General features: G+C 46.8%; 1 protein-coding gene across 3 annotated transcripts in view; it reads right to left on the bottom strand.

Moving 5' to 3' along the window:
* slc4a4a (solute carrier family 4 member 4a) overlaps positions 1 to 24,424 on the bottom strand; it is a 229,552-nt gene that overhangs the window by 63,812 nt on the left and 141,316 nt on the right. For all 3 annotated transcript variants that reach the window (XM_055918665.1, XM_055918664.1, XM_055918666.1), the window contains 8 exons: positions 21,593 to 21,750; positions 21,423 to 21,510; positions 19,801 to 19,955; positions 19,611 to 19,724; positions 19,174 to 19,348; positions 13,307 to 13,440; positions 12,853 to 13,127; positions 2,949 to 3,022 (listed from right to left, as the gene is read on the bottom strand). In XM_055918665.1, the coding sequence (XP_055774640.1) occupies positions 2,949 to 3,022; positions 12,853 to 13,127; positions 13,307 to 13,440; positions 19,174 to 19,348; positions 19,611 to 19,724; positions 19,801 to 19,955; positions 21,423 to 21,510; positions 21,593 to 21,750 (1,173 nt within the window). The remainder of the gene's footprint in view (positions 1 to 2,948; positions 3,023 to 12,852; positions 13,128 to 13,306; positions 13,441 to 19,173; positions 19,349 to 19,610; positions 19,725 to 19,800; positions 19,956 to 21,422; positions 21,511 to 21,592; positions 21,751 to 24,424) is intronic.

Raw genomic sequence — 24,424 nt, 5'->3', positions numbered from 1 at the left:
TTTGACCCCCACAAAATTCCCTTAACAACATATCCAATAGGGACAACACCGGGACAGAGAGATAAATCAAGAAAGAGGGATAGATAAGAATATAGAGATAGATGAAGATAGAGAGGGAGATTAGGATAGAGGGGCAACTCCGGACTGAAAGGCAGCTCCGGACAGAGAGACAGCTCTGGACTGATGGGCAGTTCTGGGTATCCAGCCTTTTCAGGCTGAAGGACAGCTCATGGCTGACTGACGAATCTCGATGCTCATGGCTGGCTGACGGCTCTCGACGCTCATGGCAGGCTGACGGCTCTCGACGCTCATGGCAGGCTGACGGCTCTCGACGCTCATGGCAGGCTGACGGCTCTCGACGCTCATGGCAGGCTGACGGCTCTCGACGCTCATGGCAGGCTGACGGCTCTCGACGCTCATGGCGCTCTGACGGCTCTGGCTGCTCATGGCTCTCTGACGGCTCTGGCTGCTCATGGCTCGCTGGCGGCTCTGGCTGCTCATGGCTCGCTGGCGGCTCTGGCAGATCCTGTCTGGTTGGCGGCTCTGGCAGATCCTGTCTGGTTGGCGGCTCTGGCAGATCCTGTCTGGTTGGCGGCTCTGGCAGATCCTGTCTGGTTGGCGGCTCTGGCAGATCCTGTCTGGTTGGCGGCTCTGGCAGATCCTGTCTGGTTGGCGGCTCTGGCAGATCCTGTCTGGCTGGCGGCTCTAGCGGCTCCTGTCTGGCTGATGGCTCTAGCGGCTCCTGTCTGGCTGACGGCTCTGTAGGCTCATGGCAGACGGGCGGCTTTGCAGGCTCATGGCAGACGGGCGGCTTTGCAGGCTCCTGGCAGACGGATGGCTCAGACGGCGCTGGGGAGACGGATGGCTCAGATGGCGCTGGGGAGACGGATGGCTCAGATGGCGCTGGGGAGACGGATGGCTCAGATGGCGCTGGGGAGACGGATGGCTCAGATGGCGCTGGGGAGACGGATGGCTCTGGCCGGATATGGCGCACTGTAGACCTGGTGCGTGGTGCCAGAACTGGAGGCACCGTGCTAATGACAAGCACCTTCCTACTAGTGCGGGGAGCAGGGACAGGGCACACTGTATTCTCAAAGCCTACTCTATCCCTGATGCGTGGTACCGGCACTGGTGACACCGGGCTGAGGACAAGCACATCAGGATTAGTAGGGGGAGAAGATACAGTGGGTTCAGGGCTCTGGAGACGCACAGGTAGCTTAGTGCGTGGGGCCGGAACTGGAGGCACCGGGCTAGATACACGCACTACAGGGAGAGTGCGTGGAGGAGGAACAGGGCTCAGGATACGCACTGGTAGCCTAGTGCGTAGTGTATACACTGTAGGTACTAGGCTGGGGCGGGGAGGTGGTGCCGGAAATACCGGACCGTGGAGGCGTACTGGCACTCTTGAGCATTGAGCTTGCCCAACCTTACCTGGTTGAATACCCCCGGTTGCCCGACCAGTGCGGGGAGGTGGAATAACCCGCACCGGGCTATGTAGGCGAACCGGGGAAACCATGCGTAAGGCAGGTGCCATGTATGCCGGCCCGAGGAGACGCACTGGAGACCAGACGCGTTGAGCCGGCCTCATGACACCTGGCTCAATACCCAATCTAGCCCTACCAGTGCGGGGAGGTGGAATAACCCGCACTGGGCTATGCACTCGTACAGGAGACACCGTGCGCTCTACTGCGTAACACGGCGCCTGCCCGTACTCCCGCTCTCCACGGTAAGCCTGGGAAGTGGGCGCAGGTCTCCTACCTGCCCTTGGCCCACTATCTCCTAGCCCCCCCCCAAGAAATTTTTGGGAATTACTTACGGGCTTTTTCGGCTTCCGTGCCAGACGCGTTCCCTCATAGCTCCGGTTCCTCTCCCAGGTAGCCTCTGCTCTCCTCAATGCCTCCACCTGTTCCCATGGGAGGCGATCCCTCCCAGCCAGGATCTCCTCCCAAGTGTAGCAACCCTTTCCATCCAAAACATCGTCCCATGTCCATTGCTCCTTTCTCTCCTGTCCCTTACTCCGTTTCGTTTTCCCTTGCCGCTTGGTCTTAGCGTGTTGGTGGGTGATTCTGTAACGGGTGACGCTCTCCTCATCCTCGGACGAGGTGAGGAGAGAAGGATCCTCAGACCAAAACGCAGCTTCAGGGAGATAAGCCATCTTTATTAAACAACGATAAAGATGGCAACACGAAACGAAACAAACACTTGAAAAACTACAAAATAACAAAACGACGTTGACGAGACCTGAACATAAACTTACATAACTAAACATAAACTTACGTACAGGTAACAGACGACATCGAAACAAAAACGAAACAAACAAACGCTACAGTCCTATGTGGTACGAACATAACATACGGACACAGGAGACAATCACCCACAAACAAACAGTGAGAATGCCCTACCTAAATATGACTCTTAATTAGAGGCAAACGCAAACCACCTGCCTCTAATCAAGAGCCATACCAGGCAAACCAAAACCAACATAGAAACAGATAACATAGAATGCCCACCCAACCTCACGTCCTGACCAACTAACACACAAAAACTAACATAAATAGGTCAGGAACGTGACAATGAGAGACTGTAGAGACAAAACAATATGAGAGGCTGTAGAGACAAAACAATATGAGAGACAACAATATGAGAGACTGTAGAGACAAAACAATATGAGAGACTGTAGAGACAAAACAATATGAGAGACTGTAGAGACAAAACAATATGAGAGGCTGTAGAGACAAAACAATATGAGAGACAAAACAATATGAGAGACAAAACAATATGAGAGACAAAACAATATGAGAGGCTGTAGAGACAAAACAATATGAGAGACTGTAGAGACAAAACAAAATGCCCCTTTCGACGTATTATTTGGTCCCCTTGTTCTGTTTCTGAGTTTGGGGTTAGGGGTTAGGGGTTTGGGGTTAGGGGTTTGGTTTTGGGGGACTTACTAGATCAGTGTTGTTGAAGTACCAGACAGCAGTGCTCTCAGCATCCAGAGGATCTCCAAACAACGTACTGTTTTCTGGAGGACAACAAGAGAACAAATCAGTCTCAGAAATAATCTAGATGTTAAGACATTCATTTTACTTCAAGAGTTAAAGGCCATGACCAAGAGAAGCGACCAACCTGGCATCCCACCATGACCCCTGCAACAGCAGCCAACCTGGCATCCCACCGTGACCCCTTCAACAGCAGCCAACCTGGCATCCCACCGTGACCCCTTCAACAGCAGCCAACCTGCCATCCCACCATGACCCCTGCAACAGCAGCCAACCTGGCATCCCACCATGACCCCATCAACACCAACCAACCTGGCATCCCACCATGACCCCATCAACACCAACCAACCTGCCATCCCACCATGACCCCATCAACACCAACCAACCTGGCATCCCACCATGACCCCATCAACACTAACCAACCTGGCATCCCACCATGACCCCTGCAACAGCAGCCAACCTGGCATCCCACCATGACCCCATCAACACCAACCAACCTGGCATCCCACCATGACCCCATCAACACCAACCAACCTGGCATCCCACCATGACCCCATCAACACCAACCAGCCTGGCATCCCACCATGACCCCATCAACACCAACCAACCATGACCCCATCAACACCAACCAACCTGGTATCCCACCATGACCCCATCAACACCAACCAACCTGGCATCCCACCATGACCCCATCAACACCAACAAACCTGGCATCCCACCATGACCCCATCAACACCAACCAACCTGGTATCCCACCATGACCCCATCAACACCAACCAACCTGGCATCCCACCATGACCCCATCAACACCAACCAACCTGGCATCCCACCATGACCCCTGCAACAGCAGCCAACCTGGCATCCCACCATGACCCCATCAACACCAACAAACGTGGTATCCCACCATGACCCCATCAACACCAACCAACCTGGTATCACACCATGACCCCATCAACACCAACCAACCTGGCATCCCACCATGACCCCATCAACTCTAACCAACCTGGCATCCCACCATGACCCCTGCAACAGCAGCCAACCTGGCATCCCACCATGACCCCATCAACACCAACAAACGTGGTATCCCACCATGACCCCATCAACACCAACCAACCTGGTATCACACCATGACCCCATCAACACCAACCAACCTGGCATCCCACCATGACCCCATCAACTCTAACCAACCTGGCATCCCACCATGACCCCTGCAACAGCAGCCAACCTGGCATCCCACCATGACCCCATCAACACCAACCAACCTGGCATCCCACCATGACCCCATCAACACCAACCAACCTGGCATCCCACCATGACCCCATCAACACCAACCAACCTGGTATCCCACCATGACCCCATCAACACCAACCAACCTGGCATCCCACCATGACCCCTGCAACAGCAACCAACCTGGCATCCCACCATGACCCCATCAACACCAACCAACCTGGTATCCCACCATGACCCCTGCAACAGCAGCCAACCTGGCATCCCACCATGACCCCATCAACACCAACCAACCTGGCATCCCACCATGACCCCATCAACACCAACCAACCTGGCATCCCACCATGACCCCATCAACACCAACCAACCTAGTATCCCACCATGACCCCATCAACACCAACCAACCTGGTATCACACCATGACCCCATCAACACCAACCAACCTGGTATCACACCATGACCCCATCAACACCAACCAACCTGGCATCCCACCATGACCCCATCAACACCAACCAACCTGGTATCACACCATGACCCCATCAACACCAACCAACCTGGCATCCCACCATGACCCCATCAACACCAACCAACCTGGTATCCCACCATGACCCCTGCAACAGCAGCCAACCTGGCATCCCACCATGACCCCATCAACACCAACCAACCTGGCATCCCACCATGACCCCATCAACACCAACCAACCTGGTATCCCACCATGACCCCTGCAACAGCAGCCAACCTGGCATCCCACCATGACCCCATCAACACCAACCAACCTGGCATCCCACCATGACCCCATCAACACCAACCAACCTGGTATCACACCATGACCCCATCAACACCAACCAGCCTGGCATCCCACCATGACCCCATCAACACCAACCAACCTGGCATCCCACCATGACCCCATCAACACCAACCAACCTGGTATCACACCATGACCCCATCAACACCAACCAGCCATGTATCACACCATGACCCCATCAACACCAACCAACCTGGCATCCCACCATGACCCCATCAACACCAACCAACCTGGCATCCCACCATGACCCCATCAACACCAACCAACCTGGCATCCCACCATGACCCCATCAACACCAACCAACCTGGCATCCCACCATGACCCCATCAACACCAACCAACCTGGCATCCCACCATGACCCCATCAACACCAACCAACCTGGCATCCCACCATGACCCCTGCCAGCAGCAACTCTTATAAACATCTGGTGTTTCCCTCCAGAGACTCCTGATTATCTGGAGTCTGGAGTCGAGGCAGGAGTGGTGGGGGTGATGGATTCAACCCCGGAAAGAGCAGAGAAAAGCACCATGGGACAGAATACAAATGTAATCATTCAGGATCAGACTAGCCGATTATCCATTATATTGACCTGATAGTCAGCAGAGGGAGCACCCCCCTATCCACATTGTAGGGTCAGTAGTGGAGAAGGCGGAAAGTTTTAACTTCTTATGGCTGCAAGGGGCAGCACTGAGTAACCTGGAAAGAGGTGGCCATTTCAAATGGCCTCCTACTCAATTCTTGCTCGTACAATATGCATATTATCATTTCTATTGGATAGAAAACACTCTCTAGTTTCTTAAACCGTTTGAATTATTTCTCTAAGTGAACGGTTTCCACTAGTTACCACAGTCACAAAATAAAAATAGCCTATATCGTAAAAATTATTTAAAAAAATTTGGGGGGGGGGATATGTTTCTAATTTAAGGTTAGCATTAGGCATAAGGTTAGCAGTGTGGTTAAGGTTAGGGTTAGGTTTAAAATCACATTTTAAGGAGAGAAATTGTAGAAAAAGTGGCGTTTATGACTTTGAGGCTGTGGTAACTAGTGATGACAATGCACAACTCCGATACAAAGTGTTTTTTATCAAAGTTGCCGGGATGTCACGTGTCCTACTTATATCAGTACACTTGTAACAACCTAATCATTACGAAGCTTCTAGTCCAACTCATAAGCCACAAGTAGCAAATAAGCCATTACATATTTTGTTAACCAAATTATACACTCGCTCATTGACCTCCAGACAAAAACTCCTCGCTTGGTGAGTGAAAAAAACAAACAAGAAAAACACCTGCTGGAGAAGACAGATTTTGGGCCCAGTTACACCTCTCACTTAGCTTCTTCATCTCTGCTTCTTCTTCTCTGCTTCTTCTTCTCTGCTAACGCCCACTAGAAGAACCAACACCTCTCCAACCTCATCAACACAGAACCAGGTTTATCTCTGTGGTCACATGAAGAACCAACACCTCTCCAACCTCATCAACACAGAACCAGGTTTATCTCTGTGGTCACATGAAGAACCAACACCTCTCCAACCTCATCAACACAGAACCAGGTTTATCTCTGTGGTCACATGAAGAACCAACACCTCTCCAACCTCATCAACACAGAACCAGGTTTATCTCTGTGGTCACATGAAGAACCAACACCTCTCCAACCTCATCATCAACACAGAACCAGGTTTATCTCTGTGGTCACATGAAGAACCAACACCTCTCCAACCTCATCATCAACACAGAACCAGGTTTATCTCTGTGGTCACATGAAGAACCAACACCTCTCCAACCTCCTCAACACAGAACCAGGTTTATCTCTGTGGTCACATGAAGAACCAACACCTCTCCAACCTCATCAACAGGAACATGTTTATCTCTGTGGTCACATGAAGAACCAACACCTCTCCAACCTCATCAACACAGAACCAGGTTTATCTCTGTGGTCACATGAAGAACCAACACCTCTCCAACCTCATCAACACAGAACCAGGTTTATCTCTGTGGTCACATGAAGAACCAACACCTCTCCAACCTCATCAACACAGAACCAGGTTTATCTCTGTGGTCACATGAAGAACCAACACCTCTCCAACCTCATCAACACAGAACCAGGTTTATCTCTGTGGTCACATGAAGAACCAACACCTCTCCAACCTCATCAACAGGAACATGTTTATCTCTGTGGTCACATGAAGAACCAACACCTCTCCAACCTCATCAACACAGAACCAGGTTTATCTCTGTGGTCACATGAAGAACCAACACCTCTCCAACCTCATCATCAACACAGAACCAGGTTTATCTCTGTGGTCACATGAAGAACCAACACCTCTCCAACCTCAACAACACAGAACCAGGTTTATCTCTGTGGTCACATGAAGAACCAACACCTCTCCAACCTCAACAACACAGTGGTTATTTCCATCACCTTCTACTAAAGTATTTTTGAGACTATTTCCACCTAATTCACTGTAGTATCTTTACGACTATTTCTCATGCTTTATCTCTGCAAGATAATGGGCAATAAATTACTGTTCCTCTCCTTTTCCTTCTTACTACAGTATCATTTTGAATATTTCACCTTTTTCACTAGACTATAGTATGTGACCCGATTCAGGAAACTAGGCGTATGTCGCAAGCCACGACTTCACAGGAGAGCTGTTTGAACGTAAAACATTAAAAAAAAATCAAAATATGTTTTTGGGCAGAAATGCCTTCTGGAACATGTGAACGTTCATGTGCCTTAATAACAAACTTGTATGCCATCTGTAAATACGAATACAATTGTTAAATTACAAGCCTTGTTGGTTTAGCCACAGAAAAAGTTGGCAATCGTCCCACAAGTTTTTGATTGGCTGAGATAATGAGTGGGCTGGACATACCAAGAGAGAAGTTCGGCTTGGTCTGCGGATTGGTCTGCCATAGCAGTCTGCCATATTCTGTCTATTTGAGCTCGTCAGTCTGCGTTGGTAATCCTGAAATGTATTGTGTCGTGGAGCTGCATCAGTGTTGCTCTCCACTTTCTGGAGGACCGAGTTTTGAAATCAGTGGAATTAGAGTCTGATAGCTAAAGAGAAAACACCAGTCTCTGGGTTACATCTTCAGGGCAACCGTGGCATGTCATTCCTGACAGGGAGATTCATCCATGATGCATGGTGATGAATGCAGGTAAGACAGTCTAGCGTTAGCTAGCTACATTTTCAGATATTACACATTTCTAATTTTGACAGAAAGTGGTTTAATTTCAAGCTAAAGTGTACTGTTAGCTAGCTAGCTAACGTTAGCTGGCTGGCTCCCTAGCTGACATTGTTATTTGTTTCCCAGAGTTGTTAGCATTTCTAGTTAGAGCCTAATGTTAGCTGGCTAATACTGAACTTGGTTGGTTAGCTCCTGCTCCTCCTCTAGTTAGAGCCTAATGTTAGCTGGCTAATACTGAACTTGGTTGGTTAGCTCCTGCTCCTCCTCTAGTTAGAGCCTAATGTTAGCTGGCTAATACTGAACTTGGTTGGTTAGCTCCTGCTCCTCCTCTAGTTAGAGCCTAATGTTAGCTGGCTAATACTGAACTTGGTTGGTTAGCTCCTGCTCCTCCTCTAGTTAGAGCCTAATGTTAGCTGGCTAATACTGAACTTGGTTGGTTAGCTCCTGCTCCTCTAGTTAGAGCCTAATGTTAGCTGGCTAATACTGAACTTGGTTGGTTAGCTCCTGCTCCTCCTCTAGTTAGAGCCTAATGTTAGCTGGCTAATACTGAACTTGGTTGGTTAGCTCCTGCTCCTCCTCTAGTTAGAGCCTAATGTTAGCTGGCTAATACTGAACTTGGTTGGTTAGCTCCTGCTCCTCCTCTAATTAGAGCCTAATGTTAGCTGGCTAATACTGAACTTGGTTGGTTAGCTCCTGCTCCTCCTCTAGTTAGAGCCTAATGTTAGCTGGCTAATACTGAACATGGTTGGTTAGCTCCTGCTCCTCCTCTAGTTAGAGCCTAATGTTAGCTGGCTAATACTGAACATGGTTGGTTAGCTCCCAGCACTGTGGCATTGTTGACATGTTGTTCATTGTTGTTTAACTAGCTAATGTTTGCTGGCTGGCTTGTTAGCTAACGTTACGTGACGTGTGTGTGGTCTTAAACGTTGTCTACCTAGCTAAGTTCATTGTTTACCGAGCTAGCTAGCTATATGGCTTAAGCTAAGACAAAGAGGAGCTCTTCACTAGATACCAAAACATTCAACAGGTGATTTTCTCAAACGTGAGTTTACAAGTTGATCACCTTTCAAAGCATAATTACTTTCCCATTGTTCCTCAAATGCAGTGTATGATATAACATTTTGTAGCTCTGAGTCTCTACTTTTATCCAATGTAAAAAACGCCATTTCACATATTTCTTTATCAGACCGAAACCAGGTGGTGAGTCACAAATACTTTTGACTATTTGACTTGTTTCACTACAGACTGCAGTATAATTTTGACTATTTCACAGATCCACAGATGATGCAATCTCCATTGCACTCCACACTGCCCTTTCACACCTGGACAAAAGGAACACCTATGTGAAAATGCTATTCATTGACTACAGCTCAGCGTTCAACACCTTAGTACCTTCAAAGCTCATCACTAAGCTAAGGACCCTGGGACTAAACACCTCCCTCTGCAACTGGATACTGGACTTCCTGAAGGGCCGCCACCAGGTGGTAAGGGTAGTTAACAACACATCAGCTGATCCTCAACACAGGGGCCCCCCAGGGGTGCGTGCTTACTCCCCTCCTTTACTCCCTGTTCACCCACGACTGCATGGCCAGACACAACTCCAACACCAGAATAACAACCTATCCCTCAACGTAACCAAGACTAAGGAGATGATTGTGGACCACAGGAAAAGAGCGTCTGCTAAATGACTTAAATGTAAATGTAAATGAAAAGGATGACCGAGCATGCCCCCATTCTCATCGATGGGGCTGTAGTGGAGCTGGTTGAGAGCTTCAAGTTCCTTGGTTCCCACATCACCAACAAATTAGAATGGTCCAAACACACCAAGACGGTCGTGAAGAGGGCACGACAAAGCCTATTCCCCCTCAGGAAACTAAAATGATTTGGCATGGGTCCTGAGATCCTCAAAAGGTTCTACAGCTGCAACATCGAGAGCATCCTGACCGGTTGCATCACTGCCTGGTAAGGCAACTGCTCGGCCTCCGACCACAAGGCACTACAGAGGGTAGTGCGTACGGCCCAGTACATCACTGGGGCTAAGCTGCCTGCCATCCAGGACCTCTACACCAGGCGGTGTCAGAGGAAGGCCCAAAAAAGGGTCAAAGACAATTTTGCAAGCGGTACCGGAGTGCCAAGTCTAGGACAAAAAGGCTTCTCCACAGTTTTTACCCCCAAACCATAAGACTCCTGAACAGGTAATCAAATGGCTAACCGGGCTATCTGCATTGTGTGCCCCCCCAACCCCTCTTTTCAGCTGCTGCTACTCTCTGTTTATCATATATGCATAGTCACTTTAACTATACATTCATGTACATACTACCTCAAAACTACTGTCAACACTTTGTATTCAACACCTTTGTCATAAAATGTGTGTTCTTCCTATTTCCACTCAGCGCTACAACCATCACTGCAGCAGTAATGAATGAGTAGGGAAGTGTATCTATAGGCTTGCATTGTTATTAGGGGATTGGGTCTTTTTTAATCATGGAATATCTCACTTTCTCTGTTCATAGGAGGATCAACATGAATTTGTGCTGAAATAATGCGTTACGACTCGAGTTTCAGCTGGAAGAAGAGAAGAAGAAGGTGTCCCTTTTTGGTCAGTGGAGGAAAGGGAGAGCGGAGGGATGTTGAGAGACGTACCCTCAGTCTGCTGCTCTTCTCCCTCCGCTGAGAATGACCATCAGATGCAGGCACCATCAGCCCAGTAAAATAAAAGCTAATTATTTAAATGTGTGCTCACTCAGCTGTTCCTCACAAGTAATACAACAATGGATCTATTACCGGTGTGATCATATAGCCGACCTCAAATGTTGAAATATAATTTAAAAAAATGTCCCAAACAACAATGCATCCTCCTCCTTCTGGTATGATGCCCCATACGGCTTAGCTCATCCATGCATAGGAGCTTAACTATGTCACACACACACACACACACACTTTGAACAAGGGAGAGCCCGGTTTGTTGTTTTGAAAGTTTTTGAAAGTCTGAAAAAGTGTTCGGTTGAAAAAGTTTTGTTACTAGCTACCTTTTGAATTTAGATCCTGTGTCGTATTTAGCCTCAGTTGCTGGGACCGCTACTATCGGTCCAGGGATCATGCCAACTGAAGGTCTGAAAAGCTGCTTGGCCTAGAAGCTAGCCTAACTGCAACTACAGTAGCGATCAAGCTAGCCAGGTTTCCTTGACAGCTTGAACACAGCCCGTGACGCAGTTAGCCCTTGTGGCTGAGACCATGGATTGTACCAGGCTTGTGGATGTCTAAATCCCTGCTGTTTGTTTTCATCTGCCCTGGGACCTACCCTGTCTGGAACGGCGTGGAGTACCAGCGTTAGCCTACATTGCTACCATGGCATCCAAAGCCAGAGGTGGGAGTCATGGAGAGGACAGTGTTTCTTTATCACAGGATATTTTAAACAAACAAAAAGGCTTCTACAAACAGTTGTTACAACAACAGGGAAATAACTTGAACAGCTTTGTCCAAATACTGATGGACTCAACAAAATAATGGATGGTCTGGCTAGAGAGGTCCTTAAAAACAGTTTGCTCAGAAGGAAAGGTGGATTTACTGAAATAGAGAGGTCCTTAAAAACAGTTTGCTCAGAAGGAAAGGTGGATTTACTGAAATAGAGAGGTCCTTAAAAACAGTTTGCTCAGAAGGAAAGGTGGATTTACTGAAATAGAGAGGTCCTTAAAAACAGTTTGCTCAGAAGGAAAGGTGGATTTACTGAAATAGAAATTCAGCAAGATGACAACAAACTGAAAGTCCACGTGAGATGACATCAGCACTGTCTGTGAATTATTACAGATGACTGGGAAAACAGACTATCTAGAGGGACAATCCAGGAGAAATAACACTGTTGTGGATGACATACCAGAGTCTTCACATGAGAACTGGGCAGAGTCTGACGAGAAAGGGAGAAAAATCTTTACTGAAAAGCTGCAGATGGATCATACAAAGATTGAGGTGGAGCGCACCGACTTGTCTGGAATACCTGTAACCAACCTAGGTGACAGACCCAGGCCGGTGACAGACCCAGGCCGGTGACAGACCCAGGCCGGTGACAGACCCAGGCCGGTGACAGACCCAGGCCGGTGACAGACCCAGGTCGGTGACAGACCCAGGCCGGTGACAGACCCAGGCCGGTGACAGACCCAGGTCGGTGACAGACCCAGGCCGGTGACAGACCCAGGCCGGTGACAGACCCAGGTCGGTGACAGACCCAGGCCGGTGACAGACCCAGGCCGGTGACAGACCCAGGCCGGTGACAGACCCAGGCTGATAGTGGTCAAGTTCCTGAGGTTTAAGGACAAGATGACTGTTCTGCAGAGAGCCAAGAACTTCAGAGGAACCAACATTTTCCCCAATTAGGACTTTTCTGAAGCCTATCCCAGCCATGAAAGCTTACGTTGGTAGGTAGGTCTTACCTAAGATGGTAGAGGCTATACACATACAGTGGGTAGATTAGTAGGTCTTACCTAAGATGGTAGAGGCCATACACATACAGTGGGTAGATTAGTAGGTCTTACCTAAGATGGTAGAGGCTATACACATACAGTGGGTAGATTAGTAGGTCTTACCTAAGATGGTAGAGGCCATACACATACAGTGGGTAGATTAGTAGGTCTTACCTAAGATGGTAGGGGCCATACACATACAGTCATACTGGGTGACATAGTCAATCTGGTAGTCAGAGTTGATGGGGTAGTAGTCGGCCAGCTTCAGCATCTTCTTGAAGGCATCATAGATGAAGATGAAGGAGATGAGGCAGGAGAAGCCCTCCTCTGTGAATCGGGTGAAGTACTGAACCATGTAGCTGGCGTCAGTAGCAACCAGCAGCAGACAAAAGAACGCAGACCACAGACCAATCCACAGCCGGAACTCCATATAGTCAAAGTCATTGTCTCTGGAGGAGAAAGAGAGGGATAGAGAGAGGAGAGGGAATCACCATGGTGTTAGTTACTGTAACAACAGTAACCATGACCATAATTCAACCGTGGTCAGATAGAACCACATGATTGTCAAAGTCATTGTACATGGTTAGATAGAACCCCGTGATTGTCAGAGTAAAGTGAAGATCCTAACTTGCTGAAGTTGAAGAGTAGCCTCTCGAAGACCAGAACAGGTCCGGTGCTGCTGAGGATGGTGAGAGGCTGGCCAGCCAGCAGACAGAAGATCCCTCCAGATACCGCCGTGCCCAGGAAGCTCTCCAACACACCCTGGAGTAAACAGTCGAACGCAGTAGAACAGATCTTTAAAACAGTAGAACACAGCTTTATGCGCTATAACACATCTATAGTGCATTATAACAGAGTGTAACCCTAACACAGAAGCAGAGTAGAAGAGTTCCAAGATGGCGTAGCAGTTCAGACGTCTTTGTCTTGTCGTATGAATATATATTTTTTCCCTTCGTATATATGTAACAGTATAACTTTAAACCGTCCCCTCGCCCCGACACGGGCGCGAACCAGGGACCCTCTGCACACATCAACAACTGACACCCACGAAGCGTCGTTACCCATCGCTCCACAAAAGCCACGGTCCTTGCAGAGCAAAGTGCAATACTACTTCTAGGTTTCAGAGCAAGTGACGTAACTGATTGAAACGCGAGTAGCGCATACCCGCTAACTAGCTAGCCATTTCACATCCGTTACATATATTACGTATATATTTTTAACCTCAGTTTCAACATACTCTCCTGCAATCCGCCTCAACCAATGTGGTATGGATCTGCTATTTTCTATACTTTAGAACCAGAACCCCCAACAGAAGCTAGCCAGCTAACTAGCTACTAGATAGTAGTCAGTTAGCCACTGCTAGCGGTCATCAGGTAATCTTCACCTGGTCAACTCCTGCCAGTTTGCACAGCGCATTTCAACCCAGAGCATACCGGACTGCTCTTTCTCCACAGCTCCGGTTTCCAACCACAAGCTCTGAACCGTTTCACATGGATCATCGCAACTAGCTAGATGCTATGCGAGTGGCTACCCCCTGGCTAATGTCTCTATCCAGAAGCAAGCACCAGTGAGCCTGGAATTAGCCTCGTACTAAGCCCATCACCCGGCTCGCTGAAGAGGTCCACTCCTCATCAGCCACTCCTTGGGCTGCAATACATATTTTGGCAATAGGCCTGGACCCCTTTTACTGCTGACACGGAGCCCCGCCGATTCCACCACGACTGGTGGAACAGGTACATTTCAACAGGCGTCCATCGTGACGTCCCCTGAAGGCCCATCCGCTAGACGCGGCCCGCTAGCTGTCTAGAGCATATCGGACTGTTTGCTGAAGAGGACCATCAGCAAATTCTTTGGGCTACAATACCTATTTTGGCAATTGGCCTGGACCCTTTTACTACCTACACGGAGCCCTGCCAATCCAACACGACTGGTCTGTCCGACGTAACCGTCCGAGGGGGCTACAACAAAAGACTTCTTCCCGTCACGGCGTCCCCCCTAAGGCCCTTCCGCTGGCCTGCTTTCTCCGGCCCGCTAGCTGTCTGAATTGCCGTGTCTCCAGCTTGCCTAGCCTCCCACTGGTCCCTATGATCCCTCGGCTATGCATGCCTCTCCCTAATGTCAATATGTCTTGTCAATTGCTGTTTTGGTTCGTGATTATTGTCTTATTTCACTGTAGACTCCAGCCCTGCTCAATATGCCTTAGCAAGCCCATGTGTTTGACCTCCCACACATGCGGTGACCTCACCTGGTGTAAACGATGTCTCTAGAGACAAAACCTCTCTCATCGTCACTCAATGCCTAGGTTTACCTCCACTGTATTCACATCCTACCATACCTTTGTCTGTACATTATGCCTTGAATTTATTATTCCGCGCCCAGAAACCTGTTCTGAAGGCACTAGACGACCAGCTCTTATAGCCTTTAGCCGTACCCTTATCCTACTCCTCCTCTGTTCTTCTGGTGATGTAGAGGTTAATCCAGGCCCTGCAGCGCCTAGCTCCACTCCCATTCACCAGGGGCTCTCATTTGTTGACTTCTGTAACTGTAAAAGCCTTGGTTACATGCATGTTAACATTAGAAGCTTCCTCCCTAAGTTTGTTTTACTCACTAATTTAGCACACTCTGCCAACCCGGATGTCCTAGCCATGTCTGAATCCTGGCTCAGGAAGGCCACCAGAAATCCTGAAATTTCCATCCCTAACTATAACATTTTCCAACAAGATAGAACTGCCAAAGGGGGCAGAGTTGCAATCTACTGTAGAGACAGCCTGCAGAGCTCTGTCATACTATCCAGGTCTGTGTCCAAACAATTCAAGCTTCTACTTCTAAAAATACACCTTTCCAGAAACAAGTCTCTCACCGTTGCCGCTTGCTATAGACCACCTTCTGCCCCCAGCTGTGCCCTGGACACCATATGTGAATTGATTGCCCCTCATCTATCTTCAGAGCTCGTACTGTTAGGTCATATCCTAAACTGGGACATGCTTAACATCCCGTCTGTCCCACAATCTAAGATAGATGCCCTTAATTATTCTCACACAAATTATCAAGGAACCTACCAGGTACAACCCTAAATCCGTAAACATGGGCACCCTCATAGATATCATCCTGACCAACCTGCCCTCTAAATACACCTGTGCTGTCTTCAACCAGGATCTCAGCGATCACTGCCTCATTGCCTGCGTCCGTAATGGGTCTGCGGTCAAACGACCACCCCTCATCACTGTCAAACGCTCCCTGAAACACTTCAGCGAGCAGGCCTTTCTAATCGACCTGGCCGGGGTATCCTGGAAGAATTTTGACCTCATCCCGTCAGTAGAGGATGCCTGGTTATTCTTTAAAAGTGCTTTGCTCACCATCTTAAATAAGCATGCCCCATCTAAAAAATGTAGAACCTGGAACAGATCTTGCCCTTGGTTCACTGTAAAGTCCATGGAGAATAAGAGCACCTCCTCCCAGCTGCCCACTGCATTGAGGATAGGAAACACTGTAAAGTCCATGGAGAATAAGAGCACCTCCTCCCAGCTGCCCACTGCATTGAGGATAGGAAACACTGTCACCACCAATAAATCCACAATAATTGAGACTTTCAATAAGCATTTTTCTACAGCTGGCCATGCTATCCACCTGGCGACCCCTACCCCGGTCAACAGCCCTGTACCCCCCACAGCAACTTGCCCAAACCTCCCCCATTTCTCCTTCACCCAAATCCAGATAGCTGATGTTCTGAAAGAGTTGCAAAATCTGGTCTCTTACAAATCAGCTGGGTTAGACAATCTGGACCATCTCTTTCTAAAATTATCCGCCGCAAATGTTGAAACCCCTATTACTAGCCTGTTAAACCTCTCTTTCGTGTCATCTGAGATACCAAAAGATTGGAAAGCTACCGCGGTCATCCCCCTCTTCAAAGGGGGAGACACTCTAGACCAAAACTGTTACAGACCTATATCTCTCCTACCCTGCCTTTCTAAGGTCTTCGAAAGCCAAGTTAACAAACAGATCACCGACAATTTCGAATCCCACTGTACCTTCTCCGCTATGAAATCTGGTTTCCGAGCTGGTCATGGGTGCACCTCAGCCACTCCTCAAGGTCCTAAACGATATCATAACCGCCATCGATAAAAGACGGTACTGTGCAGCCGTCTTCATCGACCTGGCCAAGGCTTTCGACTCTGTCAATCACCATATTCTTATTGGCACACTCAACAGCCTTGGTTTCTCAAATGACTGCCTCGCCTGGTTCACCAACTACTTCTCTGATAGAGTTCAGTGTGTCAAATCGGAGGGCCTGTTGTACGAACCTCTGGCAGTCTCTATAGGGGTGCCACAGGGTTCAATTCTCGGGCCGACTCTTTTCTCTGTATACATCAATGATGTTGCTCTTGCTGCGGGCGATTCCTTGATCCACCTCTATGCAGACGACACCATTCTGTATACATCTGGCCCTTCTTTGGACACTGTGCTAACTAACCTCCAGACGAGCTTCAATGCCATACAACTCTCCTTCCGTGGCCTCCAACTGCTCTTAAATGCAAGTAAAACCAAATGCTTGCTCTTCAACTGATCACTGCCCGCACCTGCCCGCCCATCCAGCATCACTACTCTGGCCGGTTCTGACTTAGAATATGTGGACAATTACAAATACCTAGGTGTCTGGTTAGACTATAAACTCTCCTTCCAGACTCACATTAACCATCTCCAATCCAAAATTAAATCTATAATTTGCATCTTATTTCGGAACAAAGCACCCTTCACTCATGCTGCCAAACATACCCTCTTAAAACTGACTATCCTAACGATCCTTTACTTCGGCGATGTCATTTACAAAATAGCCTCCAACACTCTCAGCAAATTGGATGCAGTCTATCACAGTTCCATCAGTTTTGTCACCAAAGCCCCATATACTACCCACCACTGCGACCTGTATGCTCTCGTTGGCTGGCCCTCGCTTCATACTCGTCGCCAAACCCACTGGCTCCAGGTCATCTACAAGACCCTGCTAGGTAAAGTCCCCCCTTATCTCAGCTCACTGGTCACCATAGCAGCACCCACCCATAGCACGCACTCCAGCAGGTACAGTATATTTCACTGGTCACCCCCAAAGCCTATTCCTCATTTGGCCACCTTTCCTTCCAGTTCTGTGCTGCCAATGACTGGAACGAATTGCAAAAATCACCGAAGCTGAAGACACATATCTCCCTCACTAACTTTAAGCATCAACTGTCAGAGCAGCTCACAGATCACTGCACCTGTAAATAGCCCATCTGTAAATAGCCCATCCAACTACCTCATCACCATATTGTTATTTATATAAATTTTTTGCTCCTTTGCACCCCAGTATCTCAACTTGCACATTCATCTTCTGCACATCTATCACTCCAGTGTTTAATTGCTAAATTGTAACTACTTCTCGACTATGGCCTATTTATTACCTTACCTCCCTCATCTTACCTCATTTGCACACACTGTATATAGATGTTTTTCTATTGTGTTATTGACTGTATGTTTGTGTATTTCATGTGTAACTCTGCGTTGTTTGTGTTGAATTGCTTTGCTTTATCTTGGCCAGGTCGCAGTTGTAAATGAGAACTTGTTCTCAACTAGCCTACCTGGTTAAATAAAAGGTGAAATAAAAAATATATAAATGAATGTACTTATCGTATAACTTGACCAATTCGGCACATTTGGGCAAACTCCTGGCAGACTAGATGCAAAATATTGTGTAGTGGGGATTATTCTTCACTGGATCTGAAAATTTGCTCACACACTGCTGCCATCTTGTGGACCAAATCTAAATTCCACCTCGGATCCTATCTTAATGTATGGCCTTTCTCTTGCGTTTCAAAGATAATGAAAAACAATGAACCCATTTTTTTTGTTTGTAATTTGAAAAAAGGGAAAATGGCCGTTCTTGAACATGGGGTGAGACATTCTTACTAATTTACTATAGAACCATTTTGGATTTAAGTATAACTTTTGTATGACTGAATCCTTTAGTGAGAGGTCTGATGCTTTAATATTTAATAATTTCTGTCCTACAAATTCCTAATCATTATATAAATAGGCCCTTTTAATTTTGTCTGGCTTGCCATTCCAAATAAAATTGATCTAATGTGATATTTTCTCCAACATTAATTTCACATTTTAATGCTATCAAAAATATACATATTCTTGCTTCAGGTCCTGAGCTACAGGCAGTTATATTTGGGTTTTAGGAAAAAACAATAAAACAATGGGTCCGGGATGTAGATCAGGGTTGTCAAACTATCAGGATGTAGATTAGGGGTATAAAATTATCAGTGATATTATGTCGATTATGGATTTTTAACTATCGGTATGCAGTTTAGGGATGTTCTACAATCTGTTTATAGATTAGGGCCATTAAACTATCAGCATCTACATCCTGATAGTTTAGTTTAGAGGAATCTGAAATCAAAGAGTGCACCTTTAATGCAGTTCATAACAAAGGTCTCATGACAGAAAGAAGAGCCTGACCTGCATGTTGTCGGTGGCGTCTCCTAGCAACCCTCCGAAGGTGATGGCGTTAGTTACGGTTCCTAGGTAGATGAACAGGATGGCCGACAGTGCCTGGATGTGGAACGCATCGTAGAAATCACTGGCGAAGAATGGAGCTTTCCTTTTGATGTCAAGTAGGAGGCCTCCACAAAACCTGAAAATCATTAAGAAAAACAATCTGGTTGTCCTTTCCTGCCCTGTCCTGACTCACTAACCTATCCTGAGACTCATACATTTTATTGGTTGAGAAAGTCGAGGTGCAGCAGTATATATTTTTATCATCATTGAAACGATAAGCGCAACGATCACACACCTTTAAAAAAAAGTATTATTTTATTCAAGCAACTATTAAAAGCTTGATGTTTCAGCCTTCATCAATGGCCTTCATCAGTACAGCGTTTTATTAGTTGACTCACCTGCCTGTCTTCTTGAGCTCGTCTCCCACGGCGTGCCCCCCTCCCCCTCCTCCCCCATCATGGGGAGTGTTTCCGTTCATCTGTCCGCTGTCGCCTCCACCGTACATGTTCTTCCTGAGAAGCACAGTATAGAGGACTATAGTATAGAAACACATACAACAGCATATCATGTCAGCAGATGGATGCTAACCTCTTGTCAGCAGAGGGTACAGACTTGGGCGGTTCTATCCTGATGGCCGGGTCCCATTCCCCCGGGGGCAGAACGATCACCTCATCCAGAAACTCGTCGATGCCAGCCAGCAGATCCTCTCTGTCCTTCGCCTTGTACGCTATGTCATGGAACACCTGCATAAGACAAAGCCGTCAGTTCAACAACACTTGGATTTGAATTGGCTTTTTATTTTCATATTTATGTCGTTTGTTTTGTCTCTTGTAAAGTAGAAAGTTAATGTTCAAATTGTCTACTGATTAAATAAAATATGAAGTGCGAGCTGGCAGTTGGTGCCCAGTAGGGGGCCTCAGTGAGTTCTCAGAAAAAGCTGGAAAAAACAAAGCAGTTGTGAATATCAGCAACATCTCAGCTGGTTTGGACTGAATGTGAATGTTCAACTAGTAGACAGCATACCTGTATAGCATTCATCTGACTGATTTATACAGGCAGCATAGTATTTAGTAGGGACTCAGACATGTATTCAGCTGACACCTTGCTCTGTGCTGCTTACCTCATCTGACATCATAGCTGACACCTTGCTCTGCTTACCTCATCTGACATCATAGCTGACACCTTGCTCTGCTCTGCTTACCTCATCTGACATCATAGCTGACACCTTGCTCTGCTTACCTCATCTGACATCATAGCTGACACCTTGCTCTGAAACCTTGCTCTGCTTACCTCATCTGACATCATAGCTGACACCTTGCTCTGTTCTGCTTACCTCATCTGACATCATAGCTGACACCTTGCTCTGCTTACCTCATCTGACATCATAGCTGACACCTTGCTCTGTGCTGCTTAACTCATCTGACATCATAGCTGAAACATTGCTCTGCTTACCTCATCTGACATCATAGCTGACACCTTGCTCTGAAACCTTGCTCTGCTTACCTCATCTGACATCATAGCTGACACCTTGCTCTGCTCTGCTTACCTCATCTGACATCATAGCTGACACCTTGCTCTGCTTACCTCATCTGACATCATAGCTGACACCTTGCTCTGTGCTGCTTTCCTCATCTGACATCATAGCTGACACCTTGCTCTGTGCTGCTTACCTCATCTGACATCATAGCTAACACCTTGCTCTGCTTACCTCATCTGACATCATAGCTGACACCTTGCTCTGTGCTGCTTACCTCATCTGACATCATAGCTGAAACCTTGCTCTGTGCTGCTTACCTCATCTGACATCATAGCTGAAACATTGTTCTGAAACCTTGCTCTGCTTACCTCATCTGACATCATAGCTGACACCTTGCTCTGTGCTGCTTACCTCATCTGACATCATAGCTGACACCTTGCTCTGAAACCTTGCTCTGCTTACCTCATCTGACATCATAGCTGACACCTTGCTCTGAAACCTTGCTCTGCTTACCTCATCTGACATCATAGCTGACACCTTGCTCTGAAACCTTGCTCTGCTTACCTCATCTGACATCATAGCTGATACCTTCCCATAGGGCAGTGCACAATTGGCCCAGCATTGTCCGGGTTAAGGGAGGGTTTGGCCGGGGTAGAATTTGTTCTTAACTGACTTGCATAGTAAAAAAAAAGTAAAGGTTAAATACCTTGCTCTGAAACCTTGTTCTGCTTACCTCATCTGACATGAGGGTGGCGATAGCTCTTCCTATCTCATGATAGGACTTGGCTTTTCCTTTGGGTCCTAAAAGGATGAACAGGAATCTGAGGATGAAAGACCAAAGAAATTACACTATGATGTCAAACCGTAACAAACTCTAGTTTACATATACATTTATATATTAACCTGGTGGGGACAGGGACTTCTGTAAGAGCTCCCAGCATCACGGCCTGCTGTAGACGGACAAATGCCACAAAGGGGGCGTCCAGGAAGTCTACCTCTCCAACAAGAACGTTGGATGCCTCGGCGTCTCGGGGAAGCTTCTTCATGAACTTGTTCTTCAGCTGAAACAGAGAATAACAGAGGACATTTAGTGACACCTTTAGCCTAGCTAACAGAAACCCTAACCCTTTAGCCTAGCTAACAGAAACCCTAACCCTTTAGCCTAGCTAACAGAAACCCTAACCCTTTAGCCTAGCTAACAGAAACCCTAACCCTAACCCTTTAGCCTAGCTAACAGAAACCCTAACCCTAAGTACAGTTGAAGTCGGAAGTTTACATACACCTTAGTCAAGTACATTTAAACTCAGTTTTTCACAATTCCTGACATTTAATCCTTGTAAAAAATCCCTGTCTTAGGTCAGTTAGGATCCCCACTTTAATTTAAGAATGTGAAATGTCAGAATAATAGTAGAGAGAATGATTTATTTCATATTTTATTTCTGTCATCAAATTCCCAGTGGGTCAGAAGTTTACACACACTCAATTAGTATTTGGTAGCATTGTCTTTAAATGGTTTAACTTGGGTCAAACGTTTCGGGTAGCCTTCCACAAGCTCCCCAAAATAAGTTGGGTGAGTGCACCAGTCCCTCCTGCAGCAAAGCACCCCCACAACATGATGCTGCCACCCTTGTGCTTCACGTTTGGGATGGTGTTCTTTGGCTTGCAAGCCTCATTTTCCTCCAAACATAATGATGGTCATTATGGCCAAACAGTTCTATTTTTTGTTTCATCAGACCAGAGGAAATTCTCTCCAAAAAGTACGACCTTTGTCCCCACATACAGTTGCAAACCGTAGTCTGGCGTTTTTATGGCGGATTTGGAGCAGTGGCTTCTTCCTTGCTGAGCGGCCTTTCAGGTTATGTCGATATAGGACTCGTTTTACTGTGGATATAGATACTTTTGTACCTGTTTCCTACAGCATCTTCACAAGGTCCTTTGTTGTTGTTCTGGGATTGATTTGCACTTTTTGCACCAAAGTACGTTCATCTCTAGGAGACAGAACACGTCTCCTTCCTGAGCGGTATTGTAACGGCTGTCTAATGCCTCGGATGAGGAGGAGGAGTAAGGGTCGGACCAAAATGCAGCGTTGAATGTAGACATAATGAATTCATTAAAGAAAGACAAAACACGAAAACTCTTACACAAACTACAAAACAACAAACGACGTAGACAGACCTGAACTTGAGAACTTACATATATACACGAAGAACGCACGAACAGGAAAGACTAGCCAAACGAACGAACAAACGAAACAGTCCCGTGTGGTGCAACAGACACAGACACAGGAACAATCACCCACAAACAAACAGTGAGAACAGCCTACCTTAATATGGTTCTCAATCAGAGGAAACGTCAAACACCTGCCTCTAATTGAGAACCATATCAGGCAACACATTTAACCCAACATAGAAACACAACACATAGACTACCCACCCAGCTCACGTCCTGACCAACTAAACAAAGTTAAACAAAGGAAAATAAGGTCAGGAACGTGACAGGTATGACGGCTGCGTGGTCCCATGGTGTTTATAATTGCGTTCTATTGCTTGTACAGATGAACGTGGTACCTTCAGGTGTTTAGAAATTGCTCCCAAGGATGAACAATTAGGTCTACAATTATTTTTCTGAAGTCTTGGCTGATTTCATTTGATTTTCCCATGATGTCAAGCAAAGAAGCACTGAGTTTGAAGGTAGGCCTTGAAATACATCCACAAGTACACCTCCAATTGACTCAAATTATATCAATTAGCCTATCAGAAGCTTATAAAGCCATGACATTTTCTGGAATTTTCCAAGCTGTTTAAAGGCCTAGTCAACTTAGTGTATGTAAACTTCTGACCCACTGGAATTGTGATACAGTGAATTATAAGTGAAATAATCTGTCTTTAAACAATTGTTGGAAAAATTACTTGTGTCATGCACAAAGTAGATGTCCTAACCAACTTGCCAAAACTATAGTTTGTTAACAAGACATTTGTGGAGTGGTTGAAAAACTAGTTTTAATGACTTCAACCTAAGTGTCTGTAAACCTCTGACTTAAACTGTATCAGAGGAGAATGACACGTAACACCTTCAGCCCAGGTAACAGAAACCCAGGGAGGGAGCTCAACATTAGCTGGGACCCCGATCAGTAAATCACCTTCCCACATTCCAGCCAAATACAAAACCAGGAGGATCAGCAGAAGGAGAAACCTTGCTGTCCCTAGCAGGCCTGGGAAGTTGTACCACCCAGCGTGGGACCTATTCTCTGACAGATGTACCAACCAGCATGGGACCTGTTCTCTGACAGATGTACCACCCAGTATGGGACCTGTTCTCTGACAGATGTACCACCCAGTATGGAACCTGTTCTCTGACAGATGTACCACCCATCATGAAACCTGTTCTCTGACAGATGTACCACCCAGTATGGGACCTGTTCTCTGACAGATGTACCACCCAGTATGGAACCTGTTCTCTGACAGATGTACCACCCATCATGGAACCTGTTCTCTGACAGATGTACCACCCAGTATGGAACCTGTTCTCTGACAGATGTACCACCCATCATGGGACCAGATGATGATAATATTAATAATAATAATATAACCAGCCAGGTCACAAGTGAAATTATTTTCTGTATTCCTAAACAAAATCACCAGTGCATGAAGATATGCAAATAAGGAATTGCATAAAAAAAATATTAGTGGAAATATATTTATGACAAGATTTAAAAACAGTATTTTGTTCATTGTA

This window comes from Salvelinus fontinalis, chromosome 4 (assembly GCF_029448725.1).
Source record: "Salvelinus fontinalis isolate EN_2023a chromosome 4, ASM2944872v1, whole genome shotgun sequence".
Lineage (NCBI taxonomy): Eukaryota > Metazoa > Chordata > Actinopteri > Salmoniformes > Salmonidae > Salvelinus > Salvelinus fontinalis.
Note: the sequence above shows the minus strand (reverse complement) of the source record. Positions and strands in the feature narration are given on the sequence as shown.